At 40.7% G+C, this 20177-nt stretch overlaps 1 protein-coding gene across 4 annotated transcripts in view; it reads right to left on the bottom strand.

Moving 5' to 3' along the window:
• The window catches only part of SYNCRIP (synaptotagmin binding cytoplasmic RNA interacting protein), a 28638-nt gene extending 9121 nt beyond the window's left edge, over positions 1-19517 (bottom strand). For 2 of the 4 annotated variants that reach the window (XM_061131726.1, XM_061131727.1), the window contains exons 1-10: positions 19365-19507; positions 17839-17998; positions 17027-17145; positions 16817-16924; positions 14109-14222; positions 13830-14006; positions 4720-4855; positions 3495-3700; positions 843-992; positions 438-559 (exon numbers count right to left, since the gene is read on the bottom strand). In XM_061131726.1, the coding sequence (XP_060987709.1) occupies positions 438-559; positions 843-992; positions 3495-3700; positions 4720-4855; positions 13830-14006; positions 14109-14222; positions 16817-16924; positions 17027-17145; positions 17839-17986 (1280 nt within the window). In that variant the 5' untranslated portion in view covers positions 17987-17998; positions 19365-19507. Of the gene's footprint in view, positions 1-437; positions 560-842; positions 993-3494; positions 3701-4719; positions 4856-13829; positions 14007-14108; positions 14223-16816; positions 16925-17026; positions 17146-17838; positions 17999-19364 lie in introns of all 4 variants that reach the window. The other 2 variants (XM_061131729.1, XM_061131728.1) reach the window with 2 other exon arrangements.
• Between the last annotated feature and the right edge of the window lie 660 nt (positions 19518-20177).

Raw genomic sequence — 20177 nt, 5'->3', positions numbered from 1 at the left:
CGTAGTTAGTATATGAAATGTTTGGGATGCCAGTAATGGGCACTATGTATTGGTAAAGAACTCTCTCTTTGGTACAAAGGAAGCAGAATTTTAATCAGCGATTTTGTATTTCCTTCCTCAGAGAAAAAATTCCACCATTTAACTAAATATCTTGTCAAGACTTTGGAATTTTTAACATTTAACACACATATTCAGGAGCACATTCTATAAAATATAATAGAAAATATCCTAGATTGATTTTTCACTTATATGCAATAGCAAGAACTCAATAAATATTTCTCGAGATTCTCGGCATTTATCTTTGACTCAAAGCTTTCAAATCAAACTCCAAGTCTTCTTTAAAAGGTAAAAGCATGCTATGGATTTGTTTTTAACAGGTTTGAGGAACATTTGTTATTCACTAATCAATTATTAAAATCTGTACAACTTTCACTTACATTTGATTCTTTGCAGCTTGCCTTTGAGCTTTTCTTTCTTTCCTTTTCTGATCTGGTGGTTTAGCAAAAACAATTTCAATATTTTCTCCTTCCAAGTCTTTGCCATTCATTTCTTCCATAGCCTTAAAAAAAATTAGGTACTGATGAATACAAGTAGACCTTTCACAACTGTGATTTACTTAAAGTTAAAAAGAAAAATCATTTATCGTTAATTTCAGAAGAATGAGACAAAACAAGATTCTTTGATTTAAAAATCCAGCTCTTCAACGCATATTTTTGATTTAGTGATGCAATCTCCCAAGGCCAATAAAGGTTAGCTTGAGTAGATTACACGACCTGATTCAGGATAACTAAAAATCATTAGCTGTTAATTAGATACCTATGATTACTCCCCTAGTTATTTACCTTGACAGCACCATCCCGTTCATCAAAATGAATGAATGCATAATCTTTTAATTTCTTCACTCGTTCCAGTTTCCCAAACTGACTAAATGCCTTTTCTAAAATCTCTTCTGTTACAGTATTAGCCAGGTTGCGTACAAACAGCACTTTAACCTGAAATTTAAGAAACAGAAACTTCTATGTATTTCCAAACGATTAAATTTACAAGATGCCACCACCTCAACCCTGCAAACTTTAGTCACAATCCATTAGACTAAATAAACTAGACTAAATTTTCAACTCATTTGGACAAACATTAAGGAGCTACTGAATTTAGTGGGCAAAATTCTAAACAGACATCTCAAAGACGCACAGATGGTGACTAAGCACAAGAAGAGATGCTCAGTATCACATTATCTAAACCAGTGAGATATCATTACAAACTATTAGAACGACCGGCCAAAATACAAAACACTAACACCATCAAATGCTGTGGAGAATGTTGAACAACATATTCACTGCGTTAGATGCAAAACTATACAATTTTGGCAGCTTCTTACAAAACTAAACTTACTTTTGTACCATATGATCCACTAATCACACTCCCTGATACTTACTCAAAAGAGGTGAAAACATGTCCACACAAAAGCCTGCACGTACCCCTGAAATCATAACTGCCAAAACTTGGAAGCAACAAAGCTGTTCTTCAGTAGGTGATTGGATAAACTGCAGTTCATTCAGACAATGGAATATTACTTAGTACTAAACAAGAAATGGGCCATCAAGCCATGAAAAGACATGGAATAAAAGAAGGTACCTTAAATGTTACATACTATATGATTCCAACTATGTATATGACATTTGGAAAAGGACAAAGCTATGGAGATAGTAAAAAAGAGCAATATTTGCCAGGAATGAAGGAGAAGAGATGAAGAGGCAATCACGAAGAATTCTTAAGGCAATAAAAATATTCTGTATGATACTATGATGATGGATACAAGATATACGTTTGTCAAATCTATAGGATGTAGAACACCAAAAGTGAATCCTAATGGAAAGACTGAATTATAAACCTTTTAATTTAGATCACTGATTTTAACCACGCACCACTCTAGCAAGGATGCTGATGGGGGGAGGCTGTGCAGGTATGGGGGCAGGTGTGCGTGGGAAACCACTGTACTTGCTGCTTAAAAACCAAACACGCTATGCACAGTATTCTCTGAAGTGAAGTGAGAGTCACTCAGCCGTGTTCCACTCTTTGTGACCCCATGGGATTCTCCAGGCCAGAATACTGGAGTGGGTAGCCTTTTCCTTCTGCAGGGGATGTTCCCAACCCAGGGATCGAACCAGGGTCTCCTGCATTGCAGGCAGATTCTTTACCAGATGAGCCACAGGGCAAGTCCTAGTACTTTCCATTAGTTATTATTTTACAATCAAAATGGAGGTGGTTATTTCCTAATAATGTGACAACTGCTGCTGCTGAGTCGCTTCAGTCGTGTCCGACCCTGTGCGACCCCACAGACGGCAGCCCACCAGGCTCCCCCGTCCCTGGGATTCTCCAGGCAAGAACACTGGAGTGGGCTGCCATTTCCTTCTCCAATGCATGAGAGTGAAACATGAAAGTCAAGTTGCTCAGTCATGTCCGACTCTTTGCTACCCCTGGACTGTAGCCTACCAGGCTCCTCCGTCCATGGGATTTTCCAGGCAAGAATACTGGAGTGGGATGCCATTTCCTTCTCCAAATTGAATACTATGCCATCTTAAAAAGCAGTTGAACTTAACAAAGCAAGTCAAAACTAACTGAAACCCTTCATAGGGAAGAATATTCAAAGCATTGTTAAGTTAAACTCTTCCAATCCTGAAAGATCCTCAAAATACAACTACAAATTTAACCTGGCTAAAAAATATTATCACTTTCTCCTAAAATACCTGAATTAGCATCTGAATTTCTTAATCTAAAGGACTAACTAATGAAAGCTTTGAATAAGCCAAAGGAAAAAAAAAAGAATCCAAGTATCTCTGTCCTCAAGAATATTTACCGTTTAATATTCACAGCTCTGATACTTCACACTCCTTTCCTTATTTAAGGGAACTCACTCTATTTGCTGGCCTATCACCATTAAAGAGGATTCTTAAGAAGACAACGGGTGGAGTAACCTGACTGTGAACTGCACTCTGGTAAAACGGTAAAGTGCTGGCTCAAGAGACATTTGTTCTCATAGATGTCTCAACTGACTGCTGAAGCAGGGTACCTAATAATAGCCAAACCTGTAACTGCAGCAGCTCCGCTGAGGCCAGTACAGTTCACTATTTTTAGGAGTAGGACTTTTAACATAAAAACCATGTAATCAGATGGCGCCATTCTCAAAAACTTACAGAAATTGCCCTTTGAATCCACACAGAAATGAAAGTCAGTCATCTCCACAGCATGTAGGCTAACTACTTCATGAAGGTTATGATGGCTATGCAACTATGGCTGAGGATCCATGAATAATTTCTATATTCACCCTCCATGAACTTGTTATTTATTTCTGGTGTGTGGCCTTTAACATAGAACACTTCTCTCACTTTCAAAGCATAGTTTAAAAAAGCACACACAGTTTTCCTCCACTCTCTAAAGCCTTCTGCTGCTCCCACCAACACCACAAAGAAAAATTTTAACCCAACTGTCATTACCTTTGCCATAACCTCAGGATCAGGATCTTCTATAGGATCAGCCCATTCAACAGTTCCAACATTTCCCCAGACCTTGACTTTACCACTCATTAACCTACGTCTTGCCTGGGCAGCTGTTTTGTGATCTTCATATTCAAGGAAACAAAAGCCTCTGTTTTTTTTCTTGTCGTCTGGTTGGTGGTATAAAATGACGTCTGTAAGACCCTCTGAAAGGAAGCAACCATTCCAGGCAAATTAGATAAAATAAGCAAGAATAAGCAGATCAAAAGATTTTTTTGCTAATATTATACTTAAATATCAAAGTGAAAACTAATCTCTTATCGTTACAAGAGATAATATACTGAAAATGTTGGTTTGGTCCAGATATATTAAAATATATATTTTAATATATATAAAAAATATACTCAAAAATACTGTCCAGCTCAAAAATACTGGTCCAGATAACTTAACCTAATCCACACTTTCCCAAGTATTCCTAATGCAAAAATCTCCATTAAAAAAAAAAAGTCCCCTTTTTACTTAGACCTGAGAACTATTCTGCTTTCATTAATTAGACAACAGAGAGGCATGAAATCTTTACAAAGCTGTTTTAGGAAAACCAGAAGTATAGAATGTTTTATCCCATCCAAGTAAAACCTAATTTTTAATGGCACTCTCCTGGCCTCACGAATCAGTATGTTTACGTCAAATGAAATAGACTATCTTAACACTGTGTAAGAATTGCAAATGATCCTGGAAACTGGTAACAGGCTGATAATTTGTTAAATACATTCTAGGCAGACAAAATTATTTTCTTATAAAACCCTGTCACTTGGAAACTTAAATTCAAAGACAATGTACCAAGAGTACTCACACTATTCCTATAATTTAGAAATTCAAGTCATGACCTACCAAATATTTTTACTAAGAATGTCAACCAGCACCTCAACAGGCATAAAAACACACAAAGAAATACAATCTTCCAAAACGGGAAGCACAACAATGACTGTGCAGATTGAGTTCAAATCCCAGACGTATTCCTTACTACCTACCTAACATTCAGCAAGTTATTTCCCAAAACCTTGTGATTCCATGTCTGAAATATGCAGATACCTATCTTACATGGCTATAGAAAGAATATAATGAGTCAATAAATGTAGTGCTTAAAACAGTGCTTGGCACATAGAAGTATGCAATTACCTTAAGTATTACAACTTGCACCTCCTTCCAAATAAATCCAACTTACCTGTTACTTTGCTAAATTCTTCAAGAATCTGTTCCTTGGTTTTACTCTTAGGAATAGAGCCCACAAAAAGCCTGTTGTTGGCAACCGAGATGCAGACACCAATGTGTTTTCCAGAACGAATTTCGTGATTATTATACTGAAAGGGGGAAAAGTGCACCATGTTTTAAAAATACTTACAATATCCTATGATAGGTGCTTATTACAGAAAGACACACAAATCCCATACACAAAAGCAAAATCTTTTAACAAACTAAAAATTCAACTCAAGTTTATCAAGTATTTCTGTCCTTTAAAAAATTATAATCTGAGACATAGGAAGACTGTAACAACAAGACACACTGATCACGTTTACGAACTAAACCAAAAATTGTCAAGTCCTTGAAATTTAGCAAATCTGATTAAGAATCAAATCTGTAAGCAGCTTAAATTCCAAATTACTGATTACACAATACCTTGTTTTCTACTTAAATGCATCCTGCTGACTATTTCCATGTAAGGAAAATGGATTCAAATCGCCAACAAGCTTTCTGCCTTTCTGTTAATCAGCACTTCAACCTTATTTTTCCATCTCCCCTAACCACTCATAAAAAGTTACAGTAACAATTTTTCAGCTTCAACTCCTTACATCTAAAAGGAGAACAAATTCTGAATCTGGCTCAACATTCCCCCCCACATTTCATTTTCATCAAGCCTATGATAACATTGGAAAAGACAAGTAGATTATGGTATAAGTATAGAAACAACTATAAAACTATAGTAAAATGTAAACAAGCTTCAAGTGACCCTAATTCATAAAAGGCAACAAAACCATAGAGGCAAAACCCAAAAAGCTCCTATCCCTGTTATTCTGATTCTTGTGCAACAGGTACACAAGGTATGAGTGAAGGAAATACAGCTCAGTCAGAAAACTGATTCCTCACTGTTCCTCTCTCCATTATCTCCAGGTATTCAAATTTAAACATGAAGTTCAAACATCTCTGCCTCCAGTTCACAAGAGTTTTTTGTACTTTCTGACGCCCACTGACTCAGTTCACACTTAGCCAAGTCTCTGGTCATCATTTTGAACTGTGGTGTTGGAGAAGACTCTTGAGAGTCCCTTGGACTGCAAGGAGATCAAAGCAGTCAATCTTAAAGGAAATCCTCAATATTCATTGGTAGGACTGATGCTGAAGCTGAAACTCCAATACTCTGGCCACCTAATGTGAAGAAGAGATTCATTGGAAAAGACTCTGATGCTGGGAGAGAGTGAAGGCAGGAGAAGAAGGGGCAGACAGAGGAGGAGATGGTTGGATGGCATCAACAACTCGACAGACATGAATTTGAATAGGCTCCAAGAGTTGATGATGGACAGGGAAGCCTGCCATGCTGCAGTTCATGAGATAGCAAACAGTGGGCGACTGAACTGACTGACTGGTCATCATGATCCCAAGACTACCTCTAGTCTTCACACTTATGCCAGATACATTCTTTTTTTTAAATCATAATTTTGCCTATTGGGGGAAAAAATATCCCTCAATGACTCCCCATCAGCAAAACAAAGTTCAAATAGCTGGACATCAGTAAGTCCATCCTAAAATTCCTCCCACTTCTTCCCTTTCTCCACACTATTGTAATCTTGGCTAATGATGTCAGTTTTCTCACACTTCTACGCCTCTGATGCTTTCCCTGAAACTTCACCATCGAAATCTCTTCTGCATACCTGTAGACTTGAGCTCAATCAAATACTTTGCAATCCCTAAATCCTATAAGGACCAATAAAAACACCCTTCTATGTTAACACAGATTAGTAGTTCTCAACAGGTGTGATTTTGCCCAGGGAGTGGGGAGGCACATTTGACAATGTCTAGACAGATTTTGGTCAACTAGACCTAGTGGCTTAGCGGTGAAGAATCTGCCTGCCAGTGCAGGAGAGGCAGGTTCCATACCCTGGAGAAGAAAATGGCAACCCACTCCAGTCTTCTTGCCTGGGAAATCCCATGGACAGAGAAGCCTGATGGGCTACAGTCCATGGGATCACAAAAGAGTTGAGACACGGCTTGTTGACTATAAACAGGCAGTGGAGATTTCTTAAAAAACTGGAAATAGAACTGCCATATGACCCAGCAATCCCACTTCTGGGCATACACACTGAGGAAACCAGATCTGAAAGAGACACGTGCACCCCAATGTTCATCGCAGCACTGTTTATAATAGCCAGGACATGAAAGCAACCGAGATGCCCATCAGCAGATGAATGGATAAGGAAGCTGTGGTGTGTGGTGTACATACACACCATGGAATATTACTCAGCCATTAAAAAGAATTCATTTGAACCAGTCCTAATGAGATGGATGAAGCTGGAGCCCCTTATACAGAGTGAAGTAAGCCAGAAAGATAAAGAACATTATAGCATACTAACACATATATATGGAATTTAGAAAGATGGTAACAATAACCCTATATGCAAAACAGAAAAAGAGACACAGAAATACAGAACAGACTTTTGAACTCTGTGGGAGAATGTGAGGGTGGGATATTTCAAAAGAACAGCATGTATACTATCTATGGTGAAACAGATCACCAGCCCAGGTGGGATGCATGAGACAAGTGCTCCGGCCTGGTGCACTGGGAAGACCCAGAGGAATCGGGTGGAGAGGGAGGTGGGAGCGGGGATCGGGATGGGGAATACGTGTAAATCCATGGCTGATTCATATCAATGTATGACAAAACCCACTGAAATGTTGTGAAGTGATTGGCCTCCAACTAATAAAAAAAAAAAAAAAAACAGGCAGATTTTGGTCAACTCGAGGTGGGACTTGCTGTTAGCATTTAGTGGGTAAGTAGAGGTCAGAGATGTTACCAAACATCCTATAATTCACAAAATAGCCAGCGTAATACTTACCTAGTCTAAAACAGTGCTGAGGTTAAGAAATACTGCCCTGGACTTTGTTTTCTCATACTATTTGTATTTAGACCAAACACCTCTTAAAAGTAGAAATACGCAGTTATCTGCAGATAGTAGACCTATGGTTGAATCCATCACTGCACGGGATTATGGACAATGAGACTACATAAGTAAGTTAATCTAAGAACACAATAAACTATTTAAGACATGTACATTCCCTAGATTTTTACATGTAAGCATCAAGTAGCCAGCCTTAGCGACAAATCAATGACTTTCAATTTGGTCATTTAGTCTGTAATTCCAGAAGTTGACAAAAAAAAACCCCACTAAAATCAGGGGGAAAAAATGGAATGGAATACAAAGTTTTAAAAGGAAAAGGGAGAAAGAGGAGTTACTTTGAAGATGACAGAACTTGTTATCACTCCCTTTTTTGTATCTCTGTTTTCCAAATATTCTAAGACCAGGGGCTATATACTTAATAATGCTGCTTCAAAATGGTGATAACTGTTGCCATTATTTCCCATATAAGAAAAGTTTCTTCCCTTCTAACCTATCCTCACTAGCCCTGCTCTGGTTAATCAAGGCAGGGTAGGTAGAGGGTATTTAAAATGACAGTAGTCTGAACAATAGTCAGACCTGGTAGGTTCCCAGATGACACCAGAGGTCAAGAACCTGCCTGACAGTGCAGGAGATGTAAAAGACACAAGTTTGATCCATGGCTGGGGAAGATCCCCCGGAGAAGGAAATGGAAACCCACTCCAGTATTCTTGCCTGGAGAATTCCATGAACAGAGGGGCCTGGTGTGCTATAGTCCATGGGGTCACAAAGAGCCAGACACGACTGAAGCAACTTAGCATTCATTTATTCAGTCTGAACAATAGGAAGCTATGAATATTTAGCAAGATTTATAAAGAAAACTGTAACTCTTCATCCACTTTTTTTTAAAAAAAAACTGAAACATTAAAAAAAAAAAAAAACTGAAACATTTTTAACTGACCCAGAGAGAGTAAACTGGCTCTCCAGTGAAGTCATTAAAGGAAAAAAGACCCTCAGGGCATTGTCCAAATGAAGCAAAAGTATCTAGAAATAAACATTTTCAAAGCAATGTCCGCATCTACAGATTAAGCATGCACTTTTATATGTATATTTGAGTTAACTTTTCTTACTCTAGCATTTTTAAGGCCAATCTACCATCTTAAAGTCAAAATTAAACTTTACATCCTAGCAGGTGAGTAACAATGACTTAGATGGTAGAAAGGCATTACACAAAACAGCTGTTCTGATGCTTACTAGAGATTCTAATTTAATGCTGATAAACCCTTACTCTCAGGACTATATGATGGTATCAAGATAAAAAAATGTGATCTTTTCCAAACTCTAGGAAAGTTGGCACTGAAATTAACAAGTTTTAGAAATCTAGCTTTCAGATCCAGTAGCAGTGAGGTAATCAAATAAAACAAAGATGAACCAATATAGTTTCAGTATTTCAGAACACCAAAATGAGTTGTACAGCCTGGAACATTCCCATCACCCAGGCTCAAAAACACGAAGTCACTCTTTCCCTTGCCTCATACATAGCCAATCAGTCAACAAATCCCCAGAAACTGAGCAACCTCAGATTTGGAATCTGATCCAGAAGTAGTTGCTCAGTCCTAACTCTCCTTATAGCAGCAAAACAGCTGCCTCCCAAGACTGTCCACTTAAGTCTTCTTTACATTGAGTCAAACCTACTTCCCTAAAAATTCTTCATTAAATCTCTTATCTCCCCCGAATGAGGCACTTCACATATCTACACACAAGGCCTACGACTCAGTCCTCTTTGCTTGGCTAATCATTCCCTCTCTGAAATTGGAAAGTGCCTCCAAGAGTGTCACGAAATAGTGACATTCATAACACAACAATACAAATGCAGGCTAAAACTGAGGACTCTGGAATAAGCTGGAGACTATTCTAACACTTCCAAACACTGGCTTCTATAACATGCAGTCCAAGATTATCTCGGCTTATTTGGCAGTCATACCACATTGCTGACACACTAGTTTACTTGTGAGTAAGCTGTGTATAGGACCTGACTTCCAACCCCACTCAGTTCCACCTTCTGGTATAAACCACTGTCCCAGGTCATCAATATCTTTTCAGATCCTTATTTTGTCATCCCCCATAGCATTTATCACCACATGTAGATTCAAGTCACCAAACATTTCAACCAGTCCAACTATACCCTCATTCAAATCACTGATAAGGAAAAAAGAAATACAATCTATAACATATTTACATCATGCAACCTACACTAATGCTCAAAACTTCAATGGCACCATGCAACTCAGCCCGGGAGTCAATGACTACTGCCTTTTAGCATTCACTTAAACAAGTCTCATCTTTCTTCCCACAAAACACTGCTTCAACTCAATTCATGTATTTCCTTCACTGCCTCCCTACTCAAACCTCTTTAGGACAAAGCCTTCTCCAACACCCCAACTCACAGCAATCTATCCCTGCATCCTTTCTTACCCTGTGACCTACCAGCTTCCACTTTAATTAAATGCAGTTAGTCCCTCATGTTCCAGAAACCCCAAAGTCAAGAACTGGATCAAACTACACTCATAGTGAAAGTTTCCATGTTGTTCACAGTAAACATTTGCTAATTGCTACTTAAAATACTTTGTGGACCTCTCTTGTCAGCTGCATTCACTGAAGTGGTTGTACACTGGTGTATACAACCACTGTGGTGAATAAATCATCATTGGCTATTAAAGTCACAACCCTTAATGTGTAAATAGAGGTCAGTATTCCAGTCTTCGCAAGAAAAGTTTTTTCAGTAAGACTCTTCCACTGTATTGGACCATAATGGCACTTGCAGAGCCAGTTGCCCTGGGCTCCAAATCCAGAAGCACACGTACAAATACACACACACACCTGCCTGCGTTCCTCTTGGAGTTTGTGACAACACCAAATGCTGCACAGGAGAGAGTGTCACCCTCCCCATGAAATCTTTGTTAATCCCTAGGGCTGATGGTAGCAGAGAACAATCGCAAAGGAATGCCAGAAAACCTTTCAGTAGACAGCACCGGTCAGCCGACCAGGTTATTTATCCAGCACCTATTCTACAGTGGCACTGTTCTGAATGTCAGAGATGCAGAAAAAGAGCAAATTCTCTGAAGGGAAGAGAGAGGCAAATAATCTTACAAAGTCAAGAAATAACTTTAAGTACATCTAAGCATTTTTTATAGAGCCTTGTTTAGAAGCCATTAGATCTAACCTACACGGTAAAGGGTAAGACTGTAGAGGGGGCAACGGGAAGCAATGAGACTAGCTAGGACTCTTCAAATGGTGCCTGAGACTAGGGTGGCAGGAAGATGGTACAAACCGGTTAGATGCCAGAAATAAATCTGGCAGCAGAGAAGACTTACACTCAACACTTTTTAAAACCACCTAAACCACTAAACAAAGAATCAGGCTTACTGGCAACATAACATATACTGCTGGTTTAAACTGTTATGTCCAGTTAACAGTAAGAACACGCTAAATAAACTAAGCCTGCACGGCCTTGGGCAAGCCACCCAGTCTATTTATTCACTGCAGAAAGAAGTTATTCCACTTACCTTGAAGAATGGGCTGCAGTGGAATTTCAAAGTGATACTGTGGCACAGAACACAGCTCCTACGCCCCAACAAGCACCCAAGTGGGCTATTACACACCTTTTCGCAAATCGAGATCTTGCTTCCACGGCTAGACTATCATCATTTAGAGATATATTTTCTTATTCCCCCAAATACAAGGCAGATGTTAGCTGAAAACAGGGTGACTAAGAAGTTTGCAGTTGCTTATAACTTCATGTCTCTTCAGCTGTTAACATCAACCCATTTCTACAAGTAATTCAGATGCAAACTTAAAATCTACAGTTTTTATTGGAGGTCAAGACCAAATATATATAAACTATCTCAATCTAAGGTATTTCTCAAGATACTCAAAGTATAGGAAAGCAAAAAGTGATGCTGCTTCAATCTTATCTGATCTATAAATAATGTAAAAAAGGCATTTTCTCAACATTTGATTATGTACAACTAGAACAGTTCAACTATCTTATATAAAAACTTCTTTGATAAAGCTGTAATTCCAGCAGAATTGTGATATGACCCAAGTAGGAACAGTCTTCAATATGCTTCCTTAGAAAATACATTTGGGGTGTTACTCATATCCAGGAGTCAAAACAAGGTAGCAAAAACATCCAAATCAACTTCAGTTTTTTATTTCTCTAGAATGTTTCATTTCCTCAAAAGCCTAGTCCTTTCTTTCACTGTTGTACTAAGGCAAGTCTCCCAATTCTAGCATCACAATAATCCTAGCTATGGTAAAACATCTCTTCAGAAAAAGCAGTAACAATACATCCAATTCATCCCATTGCTAACATCCCAGTACTATCTTTAGAAAGACACTAAAGTGCAGAGCCTCTTATTGATTAGACAGCAAAAAGTAATTATTCCCCCCCAGATAAGGACTCAAATCCAAACCCAGGAAAAAAAAAATGTAAAAAGATTTATTTAGGACAAGAGCTATTCCTAGACCAATCAAAATAGCTGTTTGCCTATCTGGAAACTTCTGTGTTACAGTCAAAAACTTAACTATGTTATTAAGACAACTTTAAGCCTACAGCAATGCAATTTTGGACTACATTATGTCAAGCCAAGGCAACTGCCCAAACCGAAACATATTTCATGTGTATTTACTGGCACTCAAAATTGTCATGTTAGGACTGGATTATTATGTATCTTCTTCTAATTATGTTTCTTTACTATAAAGATTCTGAACATCACCTAGAAATATTCTAGTGAGGACCTACCATAATTGGTGTATTTTGGCAGCAGAAATTTAGTTAAGTGTTGGTTTAATAATTCCTATTAAAAATATTAATAAATACATGTATCATTACTTGTAATACTAAGTAATCACACCACTAAACAAAACTAAGCTTTATGTAATACCTAACAAATAAACTGGGTCTGACATCATTAAATTCTACATGAGCTTTTTGTAGTAAGATAAGATAGCTCATTGCCTTCTCAATCACTCTACATTTACGCATTAAAACTTGCCGCTACTTTATTACTATCTGGCAAAATGTTCTATTCTTTTAGATTCAGCTGGATGATATCTACAGTTTATCTTTTCAGAACCCTAAAAAGTCCTCAATTTTACTTTAACTGTGTCAAACTAAAATCTTGACAGTTCACAGGTTACCAATGAACGGAACACTAGAGAGCTATACACTCTCCCTTCTGAAATAGCATTCTTTGAAAGAAGGGAAAAACCAGCCTTGATTTAAACAGAAATACCCAAAATCCTGCATTCTTTATTCTTCCCAAGTAGCATACTTTTCTAAAGTTAACCTTACAATATTCAATTACACACACCAATGGAGAGATGCAAGTTACACAGAAAGCTAAATCAAGTGTATGTTTCCTTTTTCTCCTTAAGGTTTGCCTTAAAATGTAATATAGATGACAGTGAGGAAAGAAAAAATAAAATTCAGGAATAACCAGAATTTCAAGTTTGCTTAGAATTACCCATGTAACACGTTAAGTCAGACCGTGCAAAAACAAACGTCTGCCATAGTGAACCATTTACAAAAAGTTCCTCCCCAGCTGCACTTTTTGATATATTTCTTGGATTGAAATTAACTTATGACATCTTCAACTACAAAATGTAAAAACCACTTGAGTCACAGAATTTAATAAACTAATTAGAAAGAGTTACATAAGCCACAACTTGAAATATTAAAAGTCTTTAAATTGGGAAAATACCTAGGTCCTCACCTGACATATGCTATTTTTAAATCAAATACTGCCACTCACCATAAAATCCCTTATTTCATTAACTAGAAAGTTATCATCACAATGTCTTCATGAAACATTTCTAAAAAAGGAATAGCCAGATATGGTCCAAGAGGAGCCCTGTCTACTACAGTTACTTTCTTATACATTTTAACGTTCCTAAAATTTAAAAAATCACTAAGCCAAATGTTTCAAAGAATCAGTAACTATAACTCCACCACACTACCGTATAGATCCCAAGTCAGACCTGCAGAAGATACCGCTATAACATGTACATAGAAAATGTGAAAGACAGTGCCTAATCAACACTTCAAAAACATTCAGTTAACACAAAAGAAAAGGCCTGGCTTTAATTAAAAATAGCAAATGTGAAGACTGAAAGAAAAAAAACTCACCAGTTTAACAGCCTCCTGAGCTGCTTCTTTTGTACAAAAAGTGACAAACGCATAACCTCTATTGAGACCTGTTAGTGGATCCATCATTAAACGAAGATCCCATATAGGTCCAGCTTTTTCAAACAATGGAACAAGTTCATCCTCAAACAGATCTCTTGGGATCTTCCCCACAAATATCTGTAAATTAAATATGCAGTAAAAACCATGGAGAATTTCTATAAGAAACAACCAGACACGTGTGCATTTACTACGAAGGGTACAAGTTTTTAGTTTCTTTACCTCAGTGCCAACAGAAGGCTGCTGACCTGAATAAACGGAATCTGGAGGCGGTCCCCCATACTTCCTCTGTCCAGTGGTCACATCGAGTGTGTAGCCTGTTCTTTCCAAGAGTGCCTTAAAAAGTTCATATGTCATTAATATATTTCATTCATAAGACCACACCCGTGCAGCAAGCAGTTATGAAAAAATCAATTTTGTTCAAATCTTCTCATTTATCTTGGCAATATTCCCTACTAACAGGTTTTTGTCTGCTTTAGAACTCTTTTTAATGTGTGCTTATAATTCATAATACACCCTAATTTATAATGAAAGTTTCAGGATCCTGGTCAAATTATTTTCTGGTCTCCAATTACTGAGTAGTGCTTAGTGAACAACACAAAATATTGATTCATCAACAACTCTCAAGGCAAATTATATCTTAGTCTGCCCTTCTAAAAAATGACTGCATAATTAAGCTGAAATTCTCTCCTGAAGGAGGAGGTGGATAACTTACCTCTCCCAAACCTAGCTTTCTTACCCAACAAATTTTCCAGTAACCCACACTCCGAGGTACCTACTGCCATTCTGGGAGTTTCACCAATCTTTACAAATTACACTCCTCCAACTAAATCCAGAAACTTAAGAGGAGATGCAGGAAAAAATAACCTTTAATTCATTTGACATTCAAGTGCCGTGCTTCACAGGACAGCATGGATCACTCAGAAAAAGCCAAAATGATTTTGGAAACTTTATGAAACTGCAACATGATATAATCTCTACACATAATCTCCCTGAAAGTGAACTGTTAAAATTTATACAACTTATATTTAACTCAGAGCATAAAAAGATTCTTTTTCTCTCTTATTATAAGCAAGAGAGTAGAAACTAGTCGTCCACTGTTAGCCTAAGGGAAAAGCAAGATTATTCCTTTTCCACCATCTCACCCACAATGCACAAAACTAGTTTTCTAAATAAAAAGAATCTAATAATTAGCTGATAAACTTTGAAATAAACTAATAGCAGGCACATGATAAAACTTATCAAAATGCTGTTAAGTGATAGGGGGAGGAGCATTTTAGTCCTTAAATGAAAAAGACTGGACAGATTTTACCTCTACCAACTCTCTGCGACCCCATGGACATAGCCTACAAAGCTCCTCCGTTCGTGGAATTTTCCAAGCAAGAGTACTGGAGTGGGTTGCCATTTCCTACTCCAGGGGATCTTCCCGACCCAGTGATCAAATCCGGGTCTCCTGCATTGCAGGCACACACTTTACCTTCTTAGCCACCAGGGAAGCCCTTATTTCTATCCAAAGAACATTAAATAGTTACGGAAAGATACTGTAATTGATAAAAACTCTATTCCTAAACTCTCTTTAACAAAAAAGTCCACAAACTGGTACACGTTTTAAGTAGTCTTTTTCTACTATACCCACATATATTTGCTTAACAATATTGGGTTAGTAACAAAAATAAACTCAAATCTCTATCACACAAACTAAACCATTAAATGGCTCATCTTCCCTTTTTCCCATATGCAATCCCTGTGCTTCTTTCACTTTAATCTTTATATGACCCAAATAATACCTGTTTTATGTCAATCCCTAAAAGCAAAAAGGAAAACACTTGTTCCCTCTGAAAAATAGTCTATAAAAATGTCTGATTTCTTGCCACAATTTAAGTCACACTAAAAGCTTTAAGCCACTCCCTTCCAAAGACAGAACTGAATGTTTCACAAACTAAATTTCCAACTTTTTATAAAATTTTAATAACTTTCAGTGTAGATTTACTTACAACTGATCTAATTACAACGAGTAACAACTATATATTCCATTTCTTTGGAAAAAGTAGATTTATAGTTCAGATACAATTCACTCATTTGAAAGCCTCAATTTTATACATTAACTACTGATTCCATACTTCCCTATTCCTATACCATTAAAACACAACTGACACCCATACCCTTCCTAATAACTTAATTTTCTTAAACTAGAATCCTTGGTTCAAGAGCAGGGGCACACTATGCTATGCATACAACATTAAAACTAGTATGATCATCATATTTTCTATGAACCAAAAAATCAACACCAGTTAAAAAACACAAAGATCAAAACCTAGCTGACTTTACTACTCTTCGACTTGGGTGAAGGCAGAGGAAGCTGCTACTCTCAGCCTCAGTTTCTTCATTTGCGTGTCTACAGTAATCAATCTTATCATTAAAAGTTGCTTTTGGAAATGAACAAATCAGATCCACACTAATGAATGAGGAAGAAGGCAGTGTTAAAATACTGAACTCATTTGGGGGCTTGAAAATCCTAAGAAAAGCAATCAACTGCTAAAAGTACACTCTCCATCAGTATGGTGTCAGCTGATGCCCTCCCCTTTTGGTTCCACTGTCAGTTAACCTGGACTTGCAGGTTTCATATGAAAAATATGTTGACTGTAATTCTTCAAAACTTTTATTTAGAATACCAACAGCACAGATTTAAGAAAGACTACATGGGTAACAAGAAAAATTTCCAAGCTGTTTAGAAACAAACTGTTAAAGGCAGGGCACTTCAAAAAACAGTAACGAGAAAACATTAACAAATCATCTGATGGTCGTTCACTCTCAACATTACAACACACACACAAGGAATAATTTCACACCCAAGGAATAGTTAGCCAAGCCGGAAAATAGTCAAAGCAACAAACAAAAAAGAGTAAAAAAGAAACTTTTTAAAGACTTACCTTAATTTTTGCTTCATCTGGTCCTTTGCTAGAATCTGCAACTTTGGTCCCCTGTTTTTCTCTCTGCCTATAAGTCTTCATGACTCCACATAAAAAGGCACTTTTGTTCTGTAAAGGAATTTTCCAATTATTTTCAAGAGTAAGTCTTAAATATACCTAACTGAATAAAACAGTCAAAACTACTTTACACTGACACCAAATTAACAGTACCTGAACATGAGAGAGATCACTGTCTTTAAACTGCTGAAGAACTGCCAATGCGCCGTCTTCATTGAATTCTTTTAAAGCTTCTATAGCTCTTTCATCTAAATCGCTATGTGCAACCAGCCCTGGAAAAGAAAAAACTTAATTAGTTGTCAACTTTTAATATTTTTAGAAAGTTTTTTTTTTAAAGGCCATGTTTGCCAATGCAGGTGCCAATTACAAATTCTTCCATTCCTCTTTATCTATATAATGAAAAACACATACCTTAGCAATTATGAACTAAAGAAGGCCTCTCAACCATACTTAAAATAATGAATCAACTTTTTTATCTTATCCTAAGTCAGGCAGTTCTGAACACCGAGTATTTCTAAGGTAAATACATAGGCTTACAAATTCTAAAATCAACTAACAAGTACCGAGCATGACACAGGAACCACCACTCAATTTCAAATACCACTAAAAAAAGCAACAGCCACACCGAGACAGACAGACTACAAGTCTACAATTTCCAAGTTATTTAACCAGAATCCTACCATAAAAATACCCCCAAAAGTCACACAGGCTGCTCCCAACATTCAGCAGCTGCTGCTACCATCATATACTTAACCATCTGGCCATCCAGCCTTTACCACCTAACCCTTCCTTCTTCCCGCCCTCTACACACCTTAGCCTCTAGTTCACAAGGACCTACTAGCACAACAAGGCAAAGCTCCAGGTCCCACATTTCTTGGAAACCACAAAAAGTTGCTATTTTAGTTCAAAGCCAGAAATCCAATAGAAAAATTTCATAATGTAATTTTGCAAGTGTTAGTTCTTACCTGCAACGTAAATTTCATCTAGTTTTTCAGCAACTTTCTGTGGTAAACCAGCATCAAGCAATGTCTGAAAATTTTCTGAATGGATAACTGCAGAAGTAGTATCCATGGGCTCTTCAGTACCATTTCCATTAACATGTTCTGTAGCCATGTTTCCAGAGATCTGTTCAAACGCAATAAGCAAAATTAAACTAGGATCTTCAGAAAGGGTAGGACAATATGAGAGCCCCAATCTGGACTTTCTCTACCAATTTCTACGCCAGCCAGCCTATACATCCCTTTAAATAGGCCTTACTTTAAAGTCACTTTCGCCTGACAAGCCAGATTTGGAGCGCGGGGCACCGAAGGACGGATCCACTACGTTTTTCCTTAGCACCACCCCTGACTCACCTGCTAACACTCCCTAGGAAAAACCACATTACAAATGGAGCCCAACCAGCACGAGGACCAGCCAGCGTGCCACATGCAACTGTGCCCGTACAGAGAATGAGGTGTGTGTGTGTGGAGCAAGCAAAGCTGGGCTTTTCCCTCTCAAAGGTAAACCCCTAAAGTGCGCGCTTTTCCCGCCTGCCGCTTAAAGATCAGTAACAACAGCCAGCGAAGAACAAAGCGCTTACACAAGCTACCTTCCCACCACCCCGCTTCTCCACCCTTCACCTCCGCACCCCAAAGCCCGCCCCCGACTCCGCACCCAGAGCGGCAGCCTCACCGCCGCGGCCACCCATTAGAAACACGTGCTCCGCGCCTTCAAATGTCCTACAACTTCCTTCAACAGCAACCCACCGAGTCCCAGGCCAAGACGACCGTCACCAGCTCCCGACAGCAACCGAGAGCCTCGGCCGGAGCCCCCAGCCAGCAGCAGCAGCACAACCTCGCCCCTCGACACCGAGGCCGCGGCGGCGCCAGGCCACAGGCTCTCCCCGCCCCCCAGCGCCGCCGTCTCGGCCGTGACACATGGCTCTCTCTCTGCCCCGGGCGCCGGCGACCCCCGGCCGCCCGCCCGCCCCGCCGAGACGCGCGCCGGGGCGCACGGTACAAGCCCCCACCCCTGGCCGGTCCGGGCAGTGACTGCGGCGCGGAGGTCGCCGGTGCCACCCGCGGGCCGGGGCCGGCAAGCCGGCGGCGTGAGGGCGTTCCGCGAACTGCCCCACGCCCGCCAGACCCCAAACACCACCCCAGCCCGCCGCGCGGCTGCGGGACGGAACCGGCTCCTCTCCGCCCACTCCCGCGCCGCGGCGACGGCCACGACAGCACCAACTCCGCCGCCGCTCGCGGTCCGCGCGGGCCACGGGGCCGCCTCCTCCCTGGAGCGCCGCAGACAAAGCCCGGACGGCGGCAGCACATGGAGGGGAGGAGGAAGTGACGGCGCGGGCCGCGGCCTACTCCCGAGCAGCCCCAGTCAACGTGCTCCCCTCTCCCTTGGAATCCATTTTCCAGAAAAGCCGGTCTCTCCCCGCACCGCCCTCCCCCAGCTCACTCCACAGTGTCACGGAGCTCCCTTCCCAGACCCGGGTCCCAGCGGTCGTTACCTCCCCGTTGGGCTGCGGCGGAGGAATCCTGTCCGAGGAGATCCGGGTGCGGGCAACGCGTGCTCGCTGCTCCCTGTGTCCGGCGCGAGTGGAGCTGTTGTAAAATGGCGGCCGAAGCTCACGCCGCTGGCAGCAAACCCGATCCAGTTCCACTCGCCTCCGAGCGCGCTCCCGGTGCGCGCGCGCGCCCCCGCGTGACCCCCCCTTCCCTCCCCTCCCTCGCGCGTCCGCTTCTCTCGCTCACTCTCTCAGCCCCTGCCCTCCTCCAGCTCCTCCTTCTCCTTCTCCCACCACCACCAGCGCCCGTCAGCCCTCTCCCCTAGGCCCTGCTTCGTCCGCTCCCTGCTTCCGTCTCCCGCCGCTCGCACTGCCGTTCGCGGCCGCTCCGGCACAGGTGGCCGCCCTTCGTCTCCTGGCTGCACGCTGGCTCACTCGCTCCCTCCCTCGCTCGTGCTCCCAGCCCCGTCCCCCAGTCCCTGCCGAGTCGGCTCCGCTCTTTCTCTCTCCCGCGCTGACGTGACGACGTAGCCTACGCCGCGGGACGCGCGCCCGCGGGCTCCGCCCCCACTCCCCGCCACCCTCGCTCCTCATCACACGGGCGGGCGCGAGACCCCGCCCTTCCGCTCCGGCGGCGGCGGAGGGGCCAGGAGTGAATGAGAGGCCCGCCCCTTCCCCTCCCGACACTCCCCCTCCCGCTCCCCTCCGGGCGGGGCGGGGCGGGCCGGGCCGGCGCAGCGTGTCCCACTCGTTCTCCTTTGTCAGGAGACAGGCATCTCCCCACCCCGCCCCGCCCCACCCCCACCGCGGCACCAC

The sequence above is a fragment of the Dama dama genome, chromosome 28 (assembly GCF_033118175.1).
Source record: "Dama dama isolate Ldn47 chromosome 28, ASM3311817v1, whole genome shotgun sequence".
NCBI lineage: Eukaryota > Metazoa > Chordata > Mammalia > Artiodactyla > Cervidae > Dama > Dama dama.
Note: the sequence above shows the minus strand (reverse complement) of the source record. Positions and strands in the feature narration are given on the sequence as shown.